The sequence below is a fragment of the Sporothrix schenckii genome (genome assembly GCF_000961545.1).
Source record: "Sporothrix schenckii 1099-18 chromosome Unknown Cont44, whole genome shotgun sequence".
Lineage (NCBI taxonomy): Eukaryota > Fungi > Ascomycota > Sordariomycetes > Ophiostomatales > Ophiostomataceae > Sporothrix > Sporothrix schenckii.
The window spans coordinates 4,332,665-4,346,966 of record NW_015971145.1 but is presented as its reverse complement, the minus strand read 5'-3'; the positions used below and the strand labels follow the sequence as shown (position 1 = coordinate 4,346,966).

Here is a 14,302-nt window from a genome sequence, read left to right as displayed (position 1 = left end):
AAGAGTAAGGACGCCAACAGACACAACCCATATGCATGCAAGGAGCAACACCGGCGCCCTTACCACCTTGGGCAATGTAGCCAATAGTCAGCGACCATAGACTTTGCCAATTAGCTGAATCTCAGGGTCCTTTTCAGCTCCTCGACGTGTCACACTGGTTGAGTCGTTACTAGCAAATTGCTTTGCCATCCAGATGCGTCATAGCTCAACAAAAGCTTGTATTGTCTTTTCACGAGGTGCTGCGCGTGTAATCATCGCGGGTGGTAACGAATGACCGCCCTCGTGTCGTCGGCTTTGCATGTTATTCCGAGAACCGTGGCTTTCTTCATCTTGTTGCAAACCTGTCCGGCCACGGAGCTTTGCTAACAAGTAGACACCTCGAACTATGCGTCCACCATCGTTTTTGGAGCGTTCACTTCCATTTTTGGCTGGCATCGGACTCGGACTCGGGCTTGATACCACTGACTTTGCCTTGACCGCTTTGCCTCTCTTTGCAGCATCCTTGGCAATTTGGACGTTTCCAAGGAACAGAGCCGTAATCACGCACTATTCGATCTGTTAGTGCTACAATTCCGTGGGTTGTTGTTTTGGCTGCACAAATTACCATACCGTAATCATAAAGGGCGTAATCGCAACATAGGCCCAAACAATTCCCATCTGATAGAGTTAGCGTACTCTTAAATAGCTCACTTGAGGAGCAATTTATCATCGTGGACAATGTCCTACCTTTGCTCTGTTCACAACATCAGCCAGGGCATCTGGAGGCAGTTCGTTGAGCGTCTTTACAGTTCTCAGTGGTGATGAGCTCGCGATACCAGAGGTATTGTTGAAGACAGCCGCCATGACTGTTATTGCCAACGTTCCTCCGAGCGGCAGTGCGACGGCCATGAGCGAGACGACGGTGGCGACATGCTGTGGAAAGAGCCCAACGGCATGGAGCGAGGCGGGCATCAGCCGCAGACCTGTGCCCACCCCTGTCAGGGCCATCATACCGAAAATGGCCGGAAGATGGCCGTTCCATAGCGCCCATGCTAAGATTCCGACACCAACGGCCTCGACGATGGATCCCAGCATGAGCGGCACAAAGGTGCTACGGGGCCAGCCGTTGAGAAAGTACATGGATAGGTAAACGCCGATGCCAAGTCCGGGGGTGTAGAAGAGAAGTTGTGTGCCTGCATATGTTGGTCCGTACAGCTAAAACAATTAGCAAACGTTGTACCGTATGGAATCGTGTCCGGAGTCAGAGGTGAGAGGGGGGAGGTATGGGGCACGAAGTAGCAATACCTTCACCATGGTAAAGTAAAGATTGCAGAAATAGAGGACCTAGACTCGGATTAGTTTTCAATACCCTCTGCTATACCTTCCTCCATGTCCACTTACCGAGTACATTGCTGCCCCTGTCGCGAAGTTGATATAAAATAACAGGCCGATATCCTTGCTGCCGAACAATGTCCATGTTAGCATCGGCTTTTGATGAGGCCACATCCGGGAAAACAAGCGGCCTGGTGCCATGAAGCGTTCATAACCGACAAATGCGGCAACAAGCACCAAGCCGGCAAAGAGCGGCACCAGCACGGCCGCGGTGGCCCATCCATATGTCGCGCCCGCCCAGGTCAAAGACAAGATGAGCAGTCCGAGACCAAACAGAAAGAGAAGTTGCCCGCCGATGTCGATGGAAGCGATGCGGGATATAATCGGCGTGGATAGACGCGTTGGGAGCGAGCTCATACAAGGCCGAACGGGGCCAGAACGAACCGAAGGCGGCTCGAAATGGTCCGAGGAGTCGGGCCTCGATCGTCCTGCCGTAGCCTCCGGTAAGGGCGAGTTTGAAGAATGTTCTTGCGTCTGTGGTCCCAGCAGCTCAGGCCGCAGGATAATGTAAATAAGAGCCAGTGCAGCTACGCAAATTGGCAGGTTTACTGCGAAGCACCATCGCCAGTTAACATTAGTCAGTGCACCGCCGACGACCGGGCCCACGCCATAACTCATGCCCGCCGTGAAGGAGAAGATGGACCAATTTTTCGCGTTCTCTCGCAGTGAGACGCGGTCGAGTAGAATGACGCGGACAACAACGTTGAGCCCCGCGCAGCCGAGACCTTGGATGGCACGACCGAGAAGCAGGACAGCAAAAGTCGACTTGGGCGCTGCAGTGCACAAGGCACTGCCGACCATCATGATGACAAGGGCGGCTTGGATGGCAGTGTGGCGTCCAAAGATGTCGGCGGCCTGGCCCCAGAACGGGATAAAGGCCGCGGATGTGAGGTTGAACGCAGAGATAATCCAATTCAGCTGGGAGACTTCGCCTAAATATGGGGCAGGAATAAAACGAAGCGAGTCAGTTGATTGAGTCAAAAGATCTGATGGCTGAACAGAAGCAGAAGTAGTCCGACAGTCTGGGCTCACCAAAATCAGTCGCTATCCAAGGAAGGGCGGTTGCAATGCTGTGATCGTTAGACGTGAAGTGAGCTCGACAAAAGTGCGCAGAGAAAGTGGGACAAAGTAGGGCCTACATTGTGACGTCGAGGGCTTGGAGTGCGAAGGGAAGGATCAACCCAGTTATCACCTTCCTTCGGTACCGTCGTGCAGTGAGTCGCTCCTTCCGGCACGGGATGCACCTTCCCAGCACATCCACGCGCCCGGTTGCTGCTACTGGCGCTCCTGCGCCTGTCGCTCCTTCCGATTCTGTTGCCAATACAGTGGCAGTTGCTGAAGACGATGACGAGGCAGTGAAAGTTGCCGGAGCTCTCAATGGCATAGGACCAGCATCGGGCGCGTCGGATGGTGATGGTGATGATGATGGAGCTCCAGGAGGCGGCGTCGGATGTGAGGCAGCGACAGCAACGGCGGCCTTATTGTTATTTCGGGTCGATATGCGACCGAATTCAAGACACGTGTCGTGCCCCGAATCTCTCTCGAAAATTGTGTTGTTTGCCTTGGCTCGTTGCTCTATAGTGTTATGGATCTCGCACGGCGGCGGGTGATGAGAGGCTGGAGCGGATGACGAGAATGCACGAGTGGGTTTCCATTTGCTTCGAACAAAAATGACCATGATTGTGATTATTGTTTTTATTGTTTTTCGGAGCTTTCTTCCGTTCTGTCAAGAATGCAGTCACGTTCAAACAATGTCACCGCGTCGTAGTGCATACCTTTGCATCGTGATATTCGATTCGCTGTGAGAGCGTTATGGGTGCAGAATGGTCAACATCACGAGACAAGTCGAATAGAAACGTTTTTATTTGAAATTTGGATATGTAGAGAAAATGAATCCCAAAAGTAGGCCATCTCAGTACAATAAAAATCAGTTACAAAGAGAAAGCCAGACGAGGGCTACGTCGGACAGAGTTACGAGACATTGTGACCCTTCTCTCGACAGACAAGGGCGACAGAAAGGAATGGAAGGCATAAAATGTTCAAGGGAAACCACTCTACTTATTAGAGAGACTTGACAAAGCAATCCAAAGACACAATACAGGACAGTATACGAAGAGAATAGGAAAGGAGGAGGATAAGGGTCCTGTTTTTGAGACATTGCACAGAGACACAAGGAGGACAATAAAGCAAGCGGGACCATGGAAGTCCGGTGTACAAACTGGACAAGACAAGTTCGAGAAAGATTAATAGGCAGACTGTCACTTTTACGTGAATACTGTAAACATAAAACTGTACAGATGCAACCCGAAAGAGGGGGAAGAGACTCTCTGCGCAACATGAGTAAGTCTATGCGAGTCAAGGTTTAAGCCACAAGGTCCAGCCCATTTCCCAGATAACAGTAAACGGATGAAAACAAGGTAGCTTCGGAGAATTTCCCCTTTTTTTCCTCTTCATTATAACTGTATTACAGAAGAGACATAACTGACAGTGTCGAGACAACGGCAAAGCTAGGAGCTAAATAAGGCGCGAGGAAGCTTCTAATGTTGTGAAGGCACTGTATATAATCCCGAGGGCTTCGGACAGCGGCTCGGGCTATCCATGTAAAGAATCAGGCCACTGTGCAAATATCAAATTATGATACAGTTGCGTTTGAAGGTTTAACACTACATTGTCTATCATTTTATTCACGTATGGTGTACACCAAAGTACGACCCGGAGGCGTGATCGTCACAGAGAGTGTTGAGGGGACAGGAGCCGACAGCAATGAGAACTCGGCAAACATCATCACGCTACATACTGACAATGGGTCGCCGTCTGTCAAGTCGTCGACAAAAGAAAGAGACGTTTCTCCGCAAACACTAGACCAATGGTGGTGACCACCTGCCCCGGAAATCTCACGGGCAAAATTGAACGTTGCCTCCAACCCTCCCGTGTCGAGTCCACCTCACTGGCCCCTCCAAGGCAGCATCCGGGCGACCGAAAAAGAGCGGGGGGGATGTGTCCAGTCCCATGCGCGACGACATTTGTCGAGTAATTATTGTGCAGTTACGAACACTCGAAACTCGTAAAGCACAGAGAACATGCGTGCGTCTTTTTCTTTTCGACGCAAATGCGAATTGCGACGTGCATCCGGCTTACGGAGAACATTCGTTTACGAGCTTTATTGCGCCCTCTTCTTTCTCATTTCGTTAACGTTGTCCATCCTAAAATGAATCTTTCTCCTGGCCCGGTCATGCGACATTTACTTGCCTGGAAGTGAAAGCCTACTCAGAGGTAGCTACTATGTGTCCGTTCAACCGTGGTGGAAGGACATAGCATTGCGTATGGTTTCAGCACAAAGCGGTGCTGGGAGTGTAAGCGCCTAGCCCGACTGTATGAGAAGACTGTTTCCGCCCTATCGGGACCCGTTATACCGAAATGACGTCCTGTCCATTTCCAGCAGGACATCGAGGGCAATCACATGTCAGCTATGCCACTTAACACCCCAAGTTGTGCTCGAACATCCTCTTAGCTGAGGGTGTTCCTTCTCCAGTACGCCGTACACAGGTTTCTTTTCCCCCAAGTTTTGTTGCTGGCATAGAGAAGAATAAAAGCACGATCGCTGTATGCCATGAACCCTGCAATGCCAGGTACAGACCAGTCCACCTTCCGTATCCGTCCCACAGAGCTTTTACACTGCAGAAACGATACGCACGAAGCGTCGACCTACCAAGGATCTCCAAGTGTTGAGGGGCGCCTGTCCATACACACACGTACACACACATACGGAGCACGAGCAGCAAGACGGAAGTCGGATCAAATACGTACGACATGTACGGACGAACATGGCAACACTGGACAGCCACTGGCCAAAGAGCGAGAACAAGGGCGAACAGAGTACGAAGAAAAGACAAACGTAGTGAATGGGCTGAGAGACATGCAGGTCAGACAACTCCGCGGTGACACAGATAGCCCATTTCTCTCTCGCTCTCGTCAATCTCTCTACCTCTCGAGAGACGGTAAATCGAGTCAGCGGTCGACAGCTGCACGGACTCGCGGAGCAGGAGTCGGAGCATTGTAGGTGGAACCGACCCGGAGAGCTGGGGCCCAGCGAGTGGACAGTCGCTGAACGGCGTCATCATGCAGGCGCGATCTAAAGTAGACCTTTAGTAGAGGCGTGTGCAAATGCTCCATGCTCGAGGCAGGTGCCCTAGTCGAAGTTGCGAATAAGCGGGACAGTGGCAATGGCAAGAGCGGGGGACAAACCAGGCCAGGCCACACTGGCACTTGTCGCGGGCCGTTCTTTCCCTCGCAGCCAGTTGGTCTTGCTTGAAGTTGCGCTTCTCCTGCTTCTTTGGGATAAAAGTACTTCGCTCTTACCCGTACTATCGCATGGCTGAGTGGCCGTTCCTACCCTTTGAACCCAGATGACTGAACAGCTCGTAACGCATCCCTTTCTTCTCTCCCCCGTTTCTCGTGAAACTCGTCGTCTCCACCTTGACTCCTATATATCACCAAGTCGGAACCTGCACAAACACGTTCGTCGAGAGCCGCACTGCCCAGCAACAATCCCAAGCGCTTCGAGCCGCCATTCTGTGCATGTGCAGCGCCATTTTGGTTACGGTCAAGTCCACTTGGCACCTTACTTGTGCCCCTGGGGCTGGAAAACGGGATGCTCTCCAAGGTTAAGAGACGCAAAGTGCGCAACCGCACCAATATCTTGCAAGACCTCGCCCGCTCCATGGACCGTTTTTAATAGGTCGTCTCCAAATTTCATCAGCATTTGGGCACAAGGTGGGGGGCATTGAAAGAAGGAGTGTGGGCCGCCCATTCTTCGTTCGTCTCTCCAAATAGTGCCTTGTTTCTCCATAAAGATTCTAGGGTCAGGCTACTTTGGACCCGGCCGTCGCGGCGTCCTTTTCATTCTCCTTGACTACCGCCTGTCACTTTCCCAACTTCCTCTCGTCCGGATGACCACCTTTGGCATTCCACAAAGCTAGAGAGCATATGGAGTACAGCCCACATAAACTAGTACCCGAAGGCTCATCACACGGATCCGCCTGCCTTTCGGATCCTCAAGCACTCTCGCTCTCTCCTGCGACGCCACAATTGAGTCGCCAGCTGCGCTGAGAAGACTGCAGAGCCACCCAAGACGCTCTTGCCTGGTCTTTTGGCGGGATACACCAAAAAGACGAATAGGCGACCAGACGACGCAGTAACGAGATAACGAGAAGTACGCCTCTATCCATAGACTGGCGCATCGTTGTGTTTTGAAGAAACCGTCATTCGGTCCTGCTCGGGTTTCGACCGCCGGGTCTTTTGCGTCTTTTGCCTGCTTTGTTCTAGCGCAGGCCCTCGACTCTCGCGGCGGTAGACAGGAAACCCTGCTGAAATAACGAGCAGAGCAATCAGTATAGCCTTCGCACTTACATCAAGCATTTGCAATTTGCAGCACTGTTCGACGCATCTTGCGGCCTCCGCAGAGTACGGCACTTGCCTGTTTGTTCTTTCGGCCCACTCACCCCCTGGCAGCGATTCCCACGTATCCCCGGATGCAGTACGGAATATGACCCCGGCTTAGTCTTAGTGTTATCACCGTCGCCACTTCAGAAAAGCCAGGACCAGTCGTTTTTACCTGACCCTGCCCAGCTTGAAAGTCTCCCGTCTGCAATCGGTGGTCTCTTTTCTGGGGCTAAAGGCCACACAGGATCACGGCCGAAACGGACAACAGGCAATAGGCGCGGCTCCTGTCATCAGGCAAAAGACGACACAAATCGCCTACGGCCTAAGACAGAGGTCCCAAAATAAGCACGGTCGGGAGGCATCCCCCCATGGAGCGTGCTGTCAACCTCCTCACGTTATCAAGAACTGCTCACGCGCCACCTACCCCGGGCCTCTCCACGCCACTCCAGCCCGATTTCTAGAAGTAAGTTTGCCTTCATTTTACAAAGTGCCACATACCCCAAAGTGTCAAATGAGAGTCCTTCCGGTTGCCCCTGCTGTTGAATTTCGTTTATTTTCACGATTCGTGTCATCAACTTCCCCGTTTCCCGTTTTCATCTTCCAGTATTTCTCGTTTCATTCTATGGTTCCGCATTTTTCCTCTACCATGTTTGCATTGTTCATATCTACAACACATACACGGTCTTGCCAAAACGTCGCCTCCCCTGCACCTTGTTTATTGGATTAGCTCGTATCTGACAACAAACCACCTGTTTCCACATTTCTTTACCTCTTTTCCCCTTCCATCTCATCCCCTTCGGTGCCTTGCGTCTATCTAGGAAAATTCTGTCATCTAGCTCGCCTGGACCGTACTTTTCGTTGACCTTGTTCCCGATTCTCCCCTTTTCTATTAGAGTTCCTCTTGTGTCCGACGCTTCTGCTTGGTCTGTAACCTCGCGTGCCTGGTGACGACATAAAAGCGCCGAGACCAAGCAACGTACCATTATCAAAAACCATTTGTCGTACATGCAAGCCATCATAACTTGTCCAGAACACCTTTGTCAGCTTTGTCGGCATCGTTAACTCTTATTGGTTGTTGTTCAGTTTCCACTGCCCTGCCCCTTGCCATCATCTGCCTTGGAGTCGTGCTTGCTCCGCACATAGTCCCCATCTCCCGCATGCTCACAACGCGACCATCCATCCAACTTGCAGCTTAACAACGTAGCAGGCCGCCCATCCCAACTACACATACTCTTCAATTTCCAGACTACGCCCAGGCCACAAACACAGCAACGGACGAAACAAACAACACAGCAGCCTCCACGGGGCACCGTCTACACCGGCCGCAGCCGCAGTTGCTGCCGCTGTACCACCAAGACCATCAGAAACGGCACCAACAGCACCGTCAGCCCCGCGTGTCTTTTCTCGCGGCTCTACCTGCACCTCCACCCTGTATTAGGTATGTGTTCTATGCTCTGTATATTCGTTGCCAATCCTGCTGTTCCTTGCTTCTCCCTTGTCTCTTTTTGATCCTCTCTTCCTTTCGCTACAATTTCTTCCTTTCTCTGCCGTTTTTATCATTGCTGCTCTGTTGCTGTCGTCAGTCTCCACTCCTCTTTCTCCGCCTTGCCTAGTTAAAGAATACAAACGGCAGATCCAAGACAGAGTGTGAGGATGAAAAGGGATACCATGGAGCTACGTGACAAACACGTACACAAGCACCCATATTAGCTTCCTCCCTCTTCGGGCTTGCGGAAGTGGTGTTTCGGGCAAGGTATTGCAAGTCGCGGTTCCAGCGCCGCCCCAGTCAAGCATCCATCTTGTTTTCGCGCACGTGGGGCTACTTTACACTATCGGAGATCCTGCCACTCAAAGATATGGACACAACAAAGACAAGGCACTTTTGATGTTTTTTTGTGAGTATAATGGCGAGCAAATCAAGCGTTACAACAATCGCTGGGGAAAACATCAAGTGAGGTCTCCTTGGTTGGCAAAGGCCCAAGAATGATGTTTCCAAAAAAAGGCGTGGTGGAAGTGACGACCCTATCTCCAATAAACTATCCAGATTCACCATCAGACCTCATTAGGCAGACGTGCCATGTGCAGTGGTCAGGAGTCCTCAGTCCACGCATGCTAGCAGCTGCTTCTCATTACTTTGTTCCTCTTATTTTACTTTTCGATTTTTTGTTCTCTCTTTTTCCTTTTTTTTTCTTTTTCGGTTCTCTTTCTATCACCGCACTCCTCTCCCCATAATTGTCTTTATTTCTATCACCATTGCCGAGTTATTTGTGCCATTCCTCGAAAGCCGGCTGGCGAATACAAACACTGGATTTGACTGCAAGGGAGCCAAAAGGGTGGAACCTCCACCATTGGTATGGCATAACCATCTATATCCACGGCCGACATTGGACTTCCTCTCTTCCGTGCGCGTTCCTCCGAGCTTTGTCAAGGCCTTCGAGGTCGCTCGTTTGAGCCGTTGCTGCCGCCTCGCCTTTGTTGCCTTAGCCCGCACTCCCTAGCCCTTTTTGAGTTGCACATTCATATTGTTACCTTTATTTCCATGCCCTTCCCTAGTTCTTCCATTCCTATTCTTTCAGCTTAGGTTTGGTCTCTCCCAGGCACCCCGCGCCTTCCTCTCCCGTTGGCCCTTTTCTTCCCTTGCCTATCTACTTCTTAAGTCAGAAGTTATCCTATTCTCCGCCTTTTCGGCCTCTCGCCTTCTTATGTCGTGGCTGTTATATTGAATGCCCGGCCCGCCGACTTGTTTCGTGCTTGGCCCTTCGTCCTTGTCGTTACACTCCTGTCCCGTTATTTTATTCACAAGATTTAAGGTTTCTTGGGCCGCTCCTCTGCATGTCCTTCGTTCCTATCCATCCCTCACACTTGTGTGTAGTATTTTCTTCTTATATCGGACTCGATTGACAACACCTTTCCATCATCACTGGTCTTCATCTGTTTTCGACCTCTATCTCATTGTCTTTTTCCTCTCGCTGTCTCCTTTTCACGTCACTTGATTTCTTTTCTCTATTATATTCTGTCTAAACACCTTTCGGTTTCGCACTCGAGATACCTCAGAGTCTGTCTTACTTCATTATACAACCGTTCCACTATGAGATCAGTGGCATAGGTCTCCGTCAAGTGGGATGCCATCTTATTTTCTTCAAGATTGCCACTACTTCTACCGCACAGCCCTGCGCGGCCTGAACATTGCCACCAGTGTCTCGCCTCTATACGCTTAGACGCATATACACAGCAACATAAGGATCACAGCCTTCCGTCTTTTTATTTGTATAGAAGAAAAAAATGACAAAACTGACCGCCATGCCGACCCAAGTCCGCACTTTCACTCTTCCCAAACCTTTCGGCGAGACGCTCTCTGCCTTTCCTCCTGTGGCAAATATCCCCACGCCCACTGAACGGCCGGCCTCAATACCTAGATCCGTACCAGCCGTTCCAGACGTCCACCCTCCTCTCAACGGAGGTGGAGGAGGCGGCAGCACTCTTCCGAGGATCAAGCCGAGTTCTAAGCCAAGCCCAATGGCCAGCTACAACCAACAGCCGTCCGCCAACGGTGGCGGCATCACGTTTGCACACCAGGACAAGCTTCCGAAGCTGCCTATCCCAGAACTCGAGAAGACATGCCAAAAATATTTATCCGTTCTGCGGCCGCTGCAGACTTCCCGCGAACACGCCGAGACCCGACATGCTGTGGACGAATTTCTCCGGAATGAAGGCCCCGAGCTGCAAGAAAAGCTGAAATCGTACGCCGAGGGACGTACAAGCTACATTGAGCAATTTTGTGGGTTACTATTGAAACTGAAAACAAAGGACGAGGGGTTGTTTGTTCATTCTTAAAATCTCGCTAACCTTGCCAGGGTATGATTCGTACCTCAACTTTGACAACCCGGTCGTATTGAACCTCAACCCCTTCTTCTTGTTGGAAGACGACCCTACGCCGGCTCGCAACAATCAGGTGACGCGCGCGGCATCCCTTGTCGTGTCAGCACTCATGTTTGTCCGTGCTGTCCGTAAGGAGGAGCTGCCACCCGACACCGTCCGCGGCACACCATTGGATATGTACCAGTACTCGCGCCTCTTTGGCACAGCCCGCGTCCCTACAGAAAATGGCTGCCAGATTGAGCAAGACCCCGATTCGAAGCACGTCGTAGTCATGTGCCACGGCCAATTCTACTGGTTTGACGTACTAGACGAGAATTCTGATCTGATTATGACCGAGCGTGACCTTGCCATCAACCTCCAGACGGTCATCGACGACGCCACGCAGACCCCGATCCAGGACGCTGCGAAGGGTGCTCTGGGAGTTCTAAGCACGGAGAATCGCAAGGTGTGGTCGGGACTGCGCGATGTGCTGACCCGCGAGGAGGGCTCCAACAATGCTGACTGCCTTGGAATTGTTGATTCGGCCCTGTTTGTCGTCTGTCTTGACTATACTGAGCCGGGCTCGGCTGCCGCCCTCTGCCAGAATATGCTCTGCGGCACCAGCGAGATCGAAAAGGGCGTCCAGATCGGAACCTGCACAAACCGCTGGTACGACAAGCTTCAGATTATCGTGTGCAAGAACGGCAGTGCAGGCATCAACTTTGAGCACACGGGCGTCGACGGCCACACGGTCCTTCGGTTTGCCAGTGACGTTTACACGGATACGATTTTGCGCTTCGCTCGCTCGATCAACGGGCAGGCGCCCTCGCTGTGGAAGTCGACGAGCCCGGACCCATCCAAGCGCGATCCCGAAAGCTTTGGTGACGTGGACGCCACGCCGCACAAGCTCGAATGGGATATGATCCCCGAGCTCAGTATCGCGGTTCGCTTTGCAGAGTCTCGCCTTGCGGACCTCATCGGCCAGAACGAATTCGAGTGCCTCGACTTCAGTGCGTACGGCAAGAACTTTATGACCAGCATGGGTTTCTCACCGGACGCCTTTGTCCAGATGGCCTTCCAGGCCGCGTACTATGGGCTTTATGGCCGCGTGGAGTGCACGTACGAGCCGGCCATGACCAAGGTGTTCTTGCACGGTCGCACAGAGGCTATCCGCAGTGTATCTGAAGAGTCTGTCAGCTTTGTGCAGACGTTTTGGGCAGACAACCAGGCCGAAAACAAGGTCGAAGCCCTGCGCCGTGCCTGCCAGCGCCACACAACCACCACCCGCGAATGTGCCAAGGCAGAAGGCTGCGATCGTCACCTGTATGCTCTCTACAGCCTATGGCAACGCCTTGCCGACGACGAACTGAGCAGCACAACTACGGGTATGGATAGCACGGGATATGGCAGCCCGTACGGGTCCGACCGTGGCATTAGTCCGCCTCCGCAGGTTAACGGTCCTGGCACTGACGGCGATAAGTCGACCACGAGGACGCGCGGTGACAGTAACTCGTCTCGCCAGAACAACCAGCAGCACCTGCCGTCGATCTTCTTGGACGCCGGCTGGGAGCGATTGAACAGCACGATCCTGTCGACTTCGAACTGCGGCAACCCGGCGCTGCGCCAATTTGGCTTTGGCCCCGTGTCTGCTGACGGCTTTGGTATCGGCTACATTATCAAGGACGACGGAATCAGCATTTGTGTGTCGAGCAAGCACCGCCAGACCAAGCGGTTCATCGACACTCTGGAAAGCTACCTGCTCGAGATCCGGCGCGTCCTGCGCATCACGAGCCGTCGCTCAGGATCGCAGTCCAAACAGCAGTCACGCGCCCGTGAGATCGACCATTTGCGTCCCCGCCCGGCCAACCGGATCAAGTCCCGTGGCCGTCTGATCACGGGTGGCGAGATGATTAGGACGACCAAGGCAGGTGGCTCCGAATCACCCACAACCGACAGCGTGACTATGAGCGAAGACGACGAGCTCGGTGGATGTAAGTTTTAAGTTTATGGGTTTTTAATTTTTGTTTTTCTCAACCTCCTCATGCAATCCATCCATTACTAACTCCTTGCAGATGGCTTCTTCGATGCTGGTATGCTGCTGCAGGCACTCAAGGCTCGCAACGAGAGCCTCGACACAGGCGAGCCCAAGCCATCCGAGCTTGCCACGAGACGGCACAATATTGGCAAGAAGCTCCGTCTACACGAGTTCTGATTTTGTGTAGCCTGTGGATTGTTTTCTTCTCGCTACAACTGTACCCTTTTGTTGTACGTCGGATGATGAAGCGAGCGATAAGCTAAAGAGCGTCCATGTTCGATTCTGTTTTGTTGTTTAAGTTTCTTTTCTCAGTTTTGTCAGAGTTTTTGTATTTCCATGGATATATGCCAAAGTTTGAATAGTATATTGAAATCACTGGACCAGCTTGTCAATATTTCGATGTGCATCGTCCAACGATTAGTATGCATTTCCAGCCGAGCTAGCAAGGCCTATGCTGTTTACCTCCTTTGCTATGTTATACCAACGTGCACAACAGGACCTACAAACGTAGCAGAGCCTTTCCTATAAGACCCGAGATTGTCGGGACGGTTTTCATAGTAGACACTTTCAACTCACCTGCCGGGAATTCTCCGTCGGTTAGGGATTGTACGTTGATTTGCATGTCCATGGAAACGGCTTTGATGGTCAAAGATGCTGTATATTGTCTTCAAGTACCAGTGGCCTCCTTTTTGGGGATGATATTTGGGCTCGTCGGCGTATATTTACGTCTCTCGATGGGCGGGGTCGACGCGTATGCCGTCTGTGTTTTGTTCCTATGCGATGCCGCATGTCCTGCGGACGGGGGACAAATGAGCTATATGTCAGAGGGATATGATATGCTCAGTTATATGTTTTATATGACCTTTCACAACATATCTCAGTGTGCTTTTGTTTTATGACCGGCCATGCTCGTCGGAGACAGGGAAGAAAAAGTCTACATGTACTTGAAATGCATGAATGGGGGTGGAGTGGCATGTATTTGTGCCATCCTTGTTGGCATATTGATATTGGACGATGTATATGGATGAGTCAATTACGTTATACTTCGTCCCAAGCTTTTGCCTCTTTCAATTAATTCTCAAGTTTCAATTGATTTAGTCATGCTTCACTGCGTTTTTTATATAGAATAGACTTCGTAGCTATTTTATTATTAAATAAGAGGGTTGAAAAGTAAAAATTGAATTTAAAAACATATGAATAAACAAATACACAGTGATGGTAGGTGAACATTTTCTTTATCGAAACAAAAAAAAACCAAACGCGCAAAAGTACGCTGAACGTTCACATAGTTCCATATCCACTTGCACCTCTGATACCGTCTCTTCTTCTTCTTCTTTTTCTTCTTTTTTTTTTTCTTGGTAAGTATGTCGTACCCTTTTAGATTACATCAAACTTCTTCAACGGAGATGGTTTGTCACGCAGCCCGTCTCCAAGCCTATACTATACAAGTATTGCTTATTGACAGGCTCTTGAAACAGAAAGGCACTCCTGTCTTCTCCTCACTGGCGTCAACGGCCAGCCCTCATCGGTCCCCTTCGTTTGACAGAACTGATATATGGGCAGATCAGTTTACGTCGTACTCTGGACCACCATGCA

The 14,302-nt window shown here is 51.2% G+C and overlaps 3 protein-coding genes across 3 annotated transcripts; 1 reads left to right on the top strand and 2 right to left on the bottom strand.

The window, feature by feature from the left end:
- Positions 1–198: 198 nt before the first annotated feature.
- Positions 199–3,049, bottom strand: SPSK_08486 (uncharacterized protein; the record flags this gene model as incomplete). The annotated part of the gene is made up of 6 exons (XM_016735082.1): positions 199–546; positions 610–657; positions 727–1,194; positions 1,381–2,357; positions 2,404–2,441; positions 2,511–3,049. 6 exons carry the CDS (start codon positions 3,047–3,049, stop codon positions 199–201), a joined length of 2,418 nt encoding a protein of 805 aa, XP_016588126.1.
- A 4,429-nt stretch (positions 3,050–7,478) lies between these two features.
- On the bottom strand, positions 7,479–7,829 carry SPSK_10060 (uncharacterized protein; the record flags this gene model as incomplete). The annotated part of the gene is made up of 3 exons (XM_016736619.1): positions 7,479–7,517; positions 7,560–7,754; positions 7,794–7,829. 3 exons carry the CDS (start codon positions 7,827–7,829, stop codon positions 7,479–7,481), a joined length of 270 nt encoding a protein of 89 aa, XP_016588125.1.
- A 2,284-nt stretch (positions 7,830–10,113) lies between these two features.
- Positions 10,114–12,883, top strand: SPSK_08511 (carnitine O-acetyltransferase; the record flags this gene model as incomplete). The annotated part of the gene is made up of 3 exons (XM_016735105.1): positions 10,114–10,591; positions 10,668–12,662; positions 12,744–12,883. The coding sequence occupies 3 exons, from the start codon at positions 10,114–10,116 to the stop codon at positions 12,881–12,883; spliced, it is 2,613 nt and encodes an 870-aa protein (XP_016588124.1).
- Between the last annotated feature and the right edge of the window lie 1,419 nt (positions 12,884–14,302).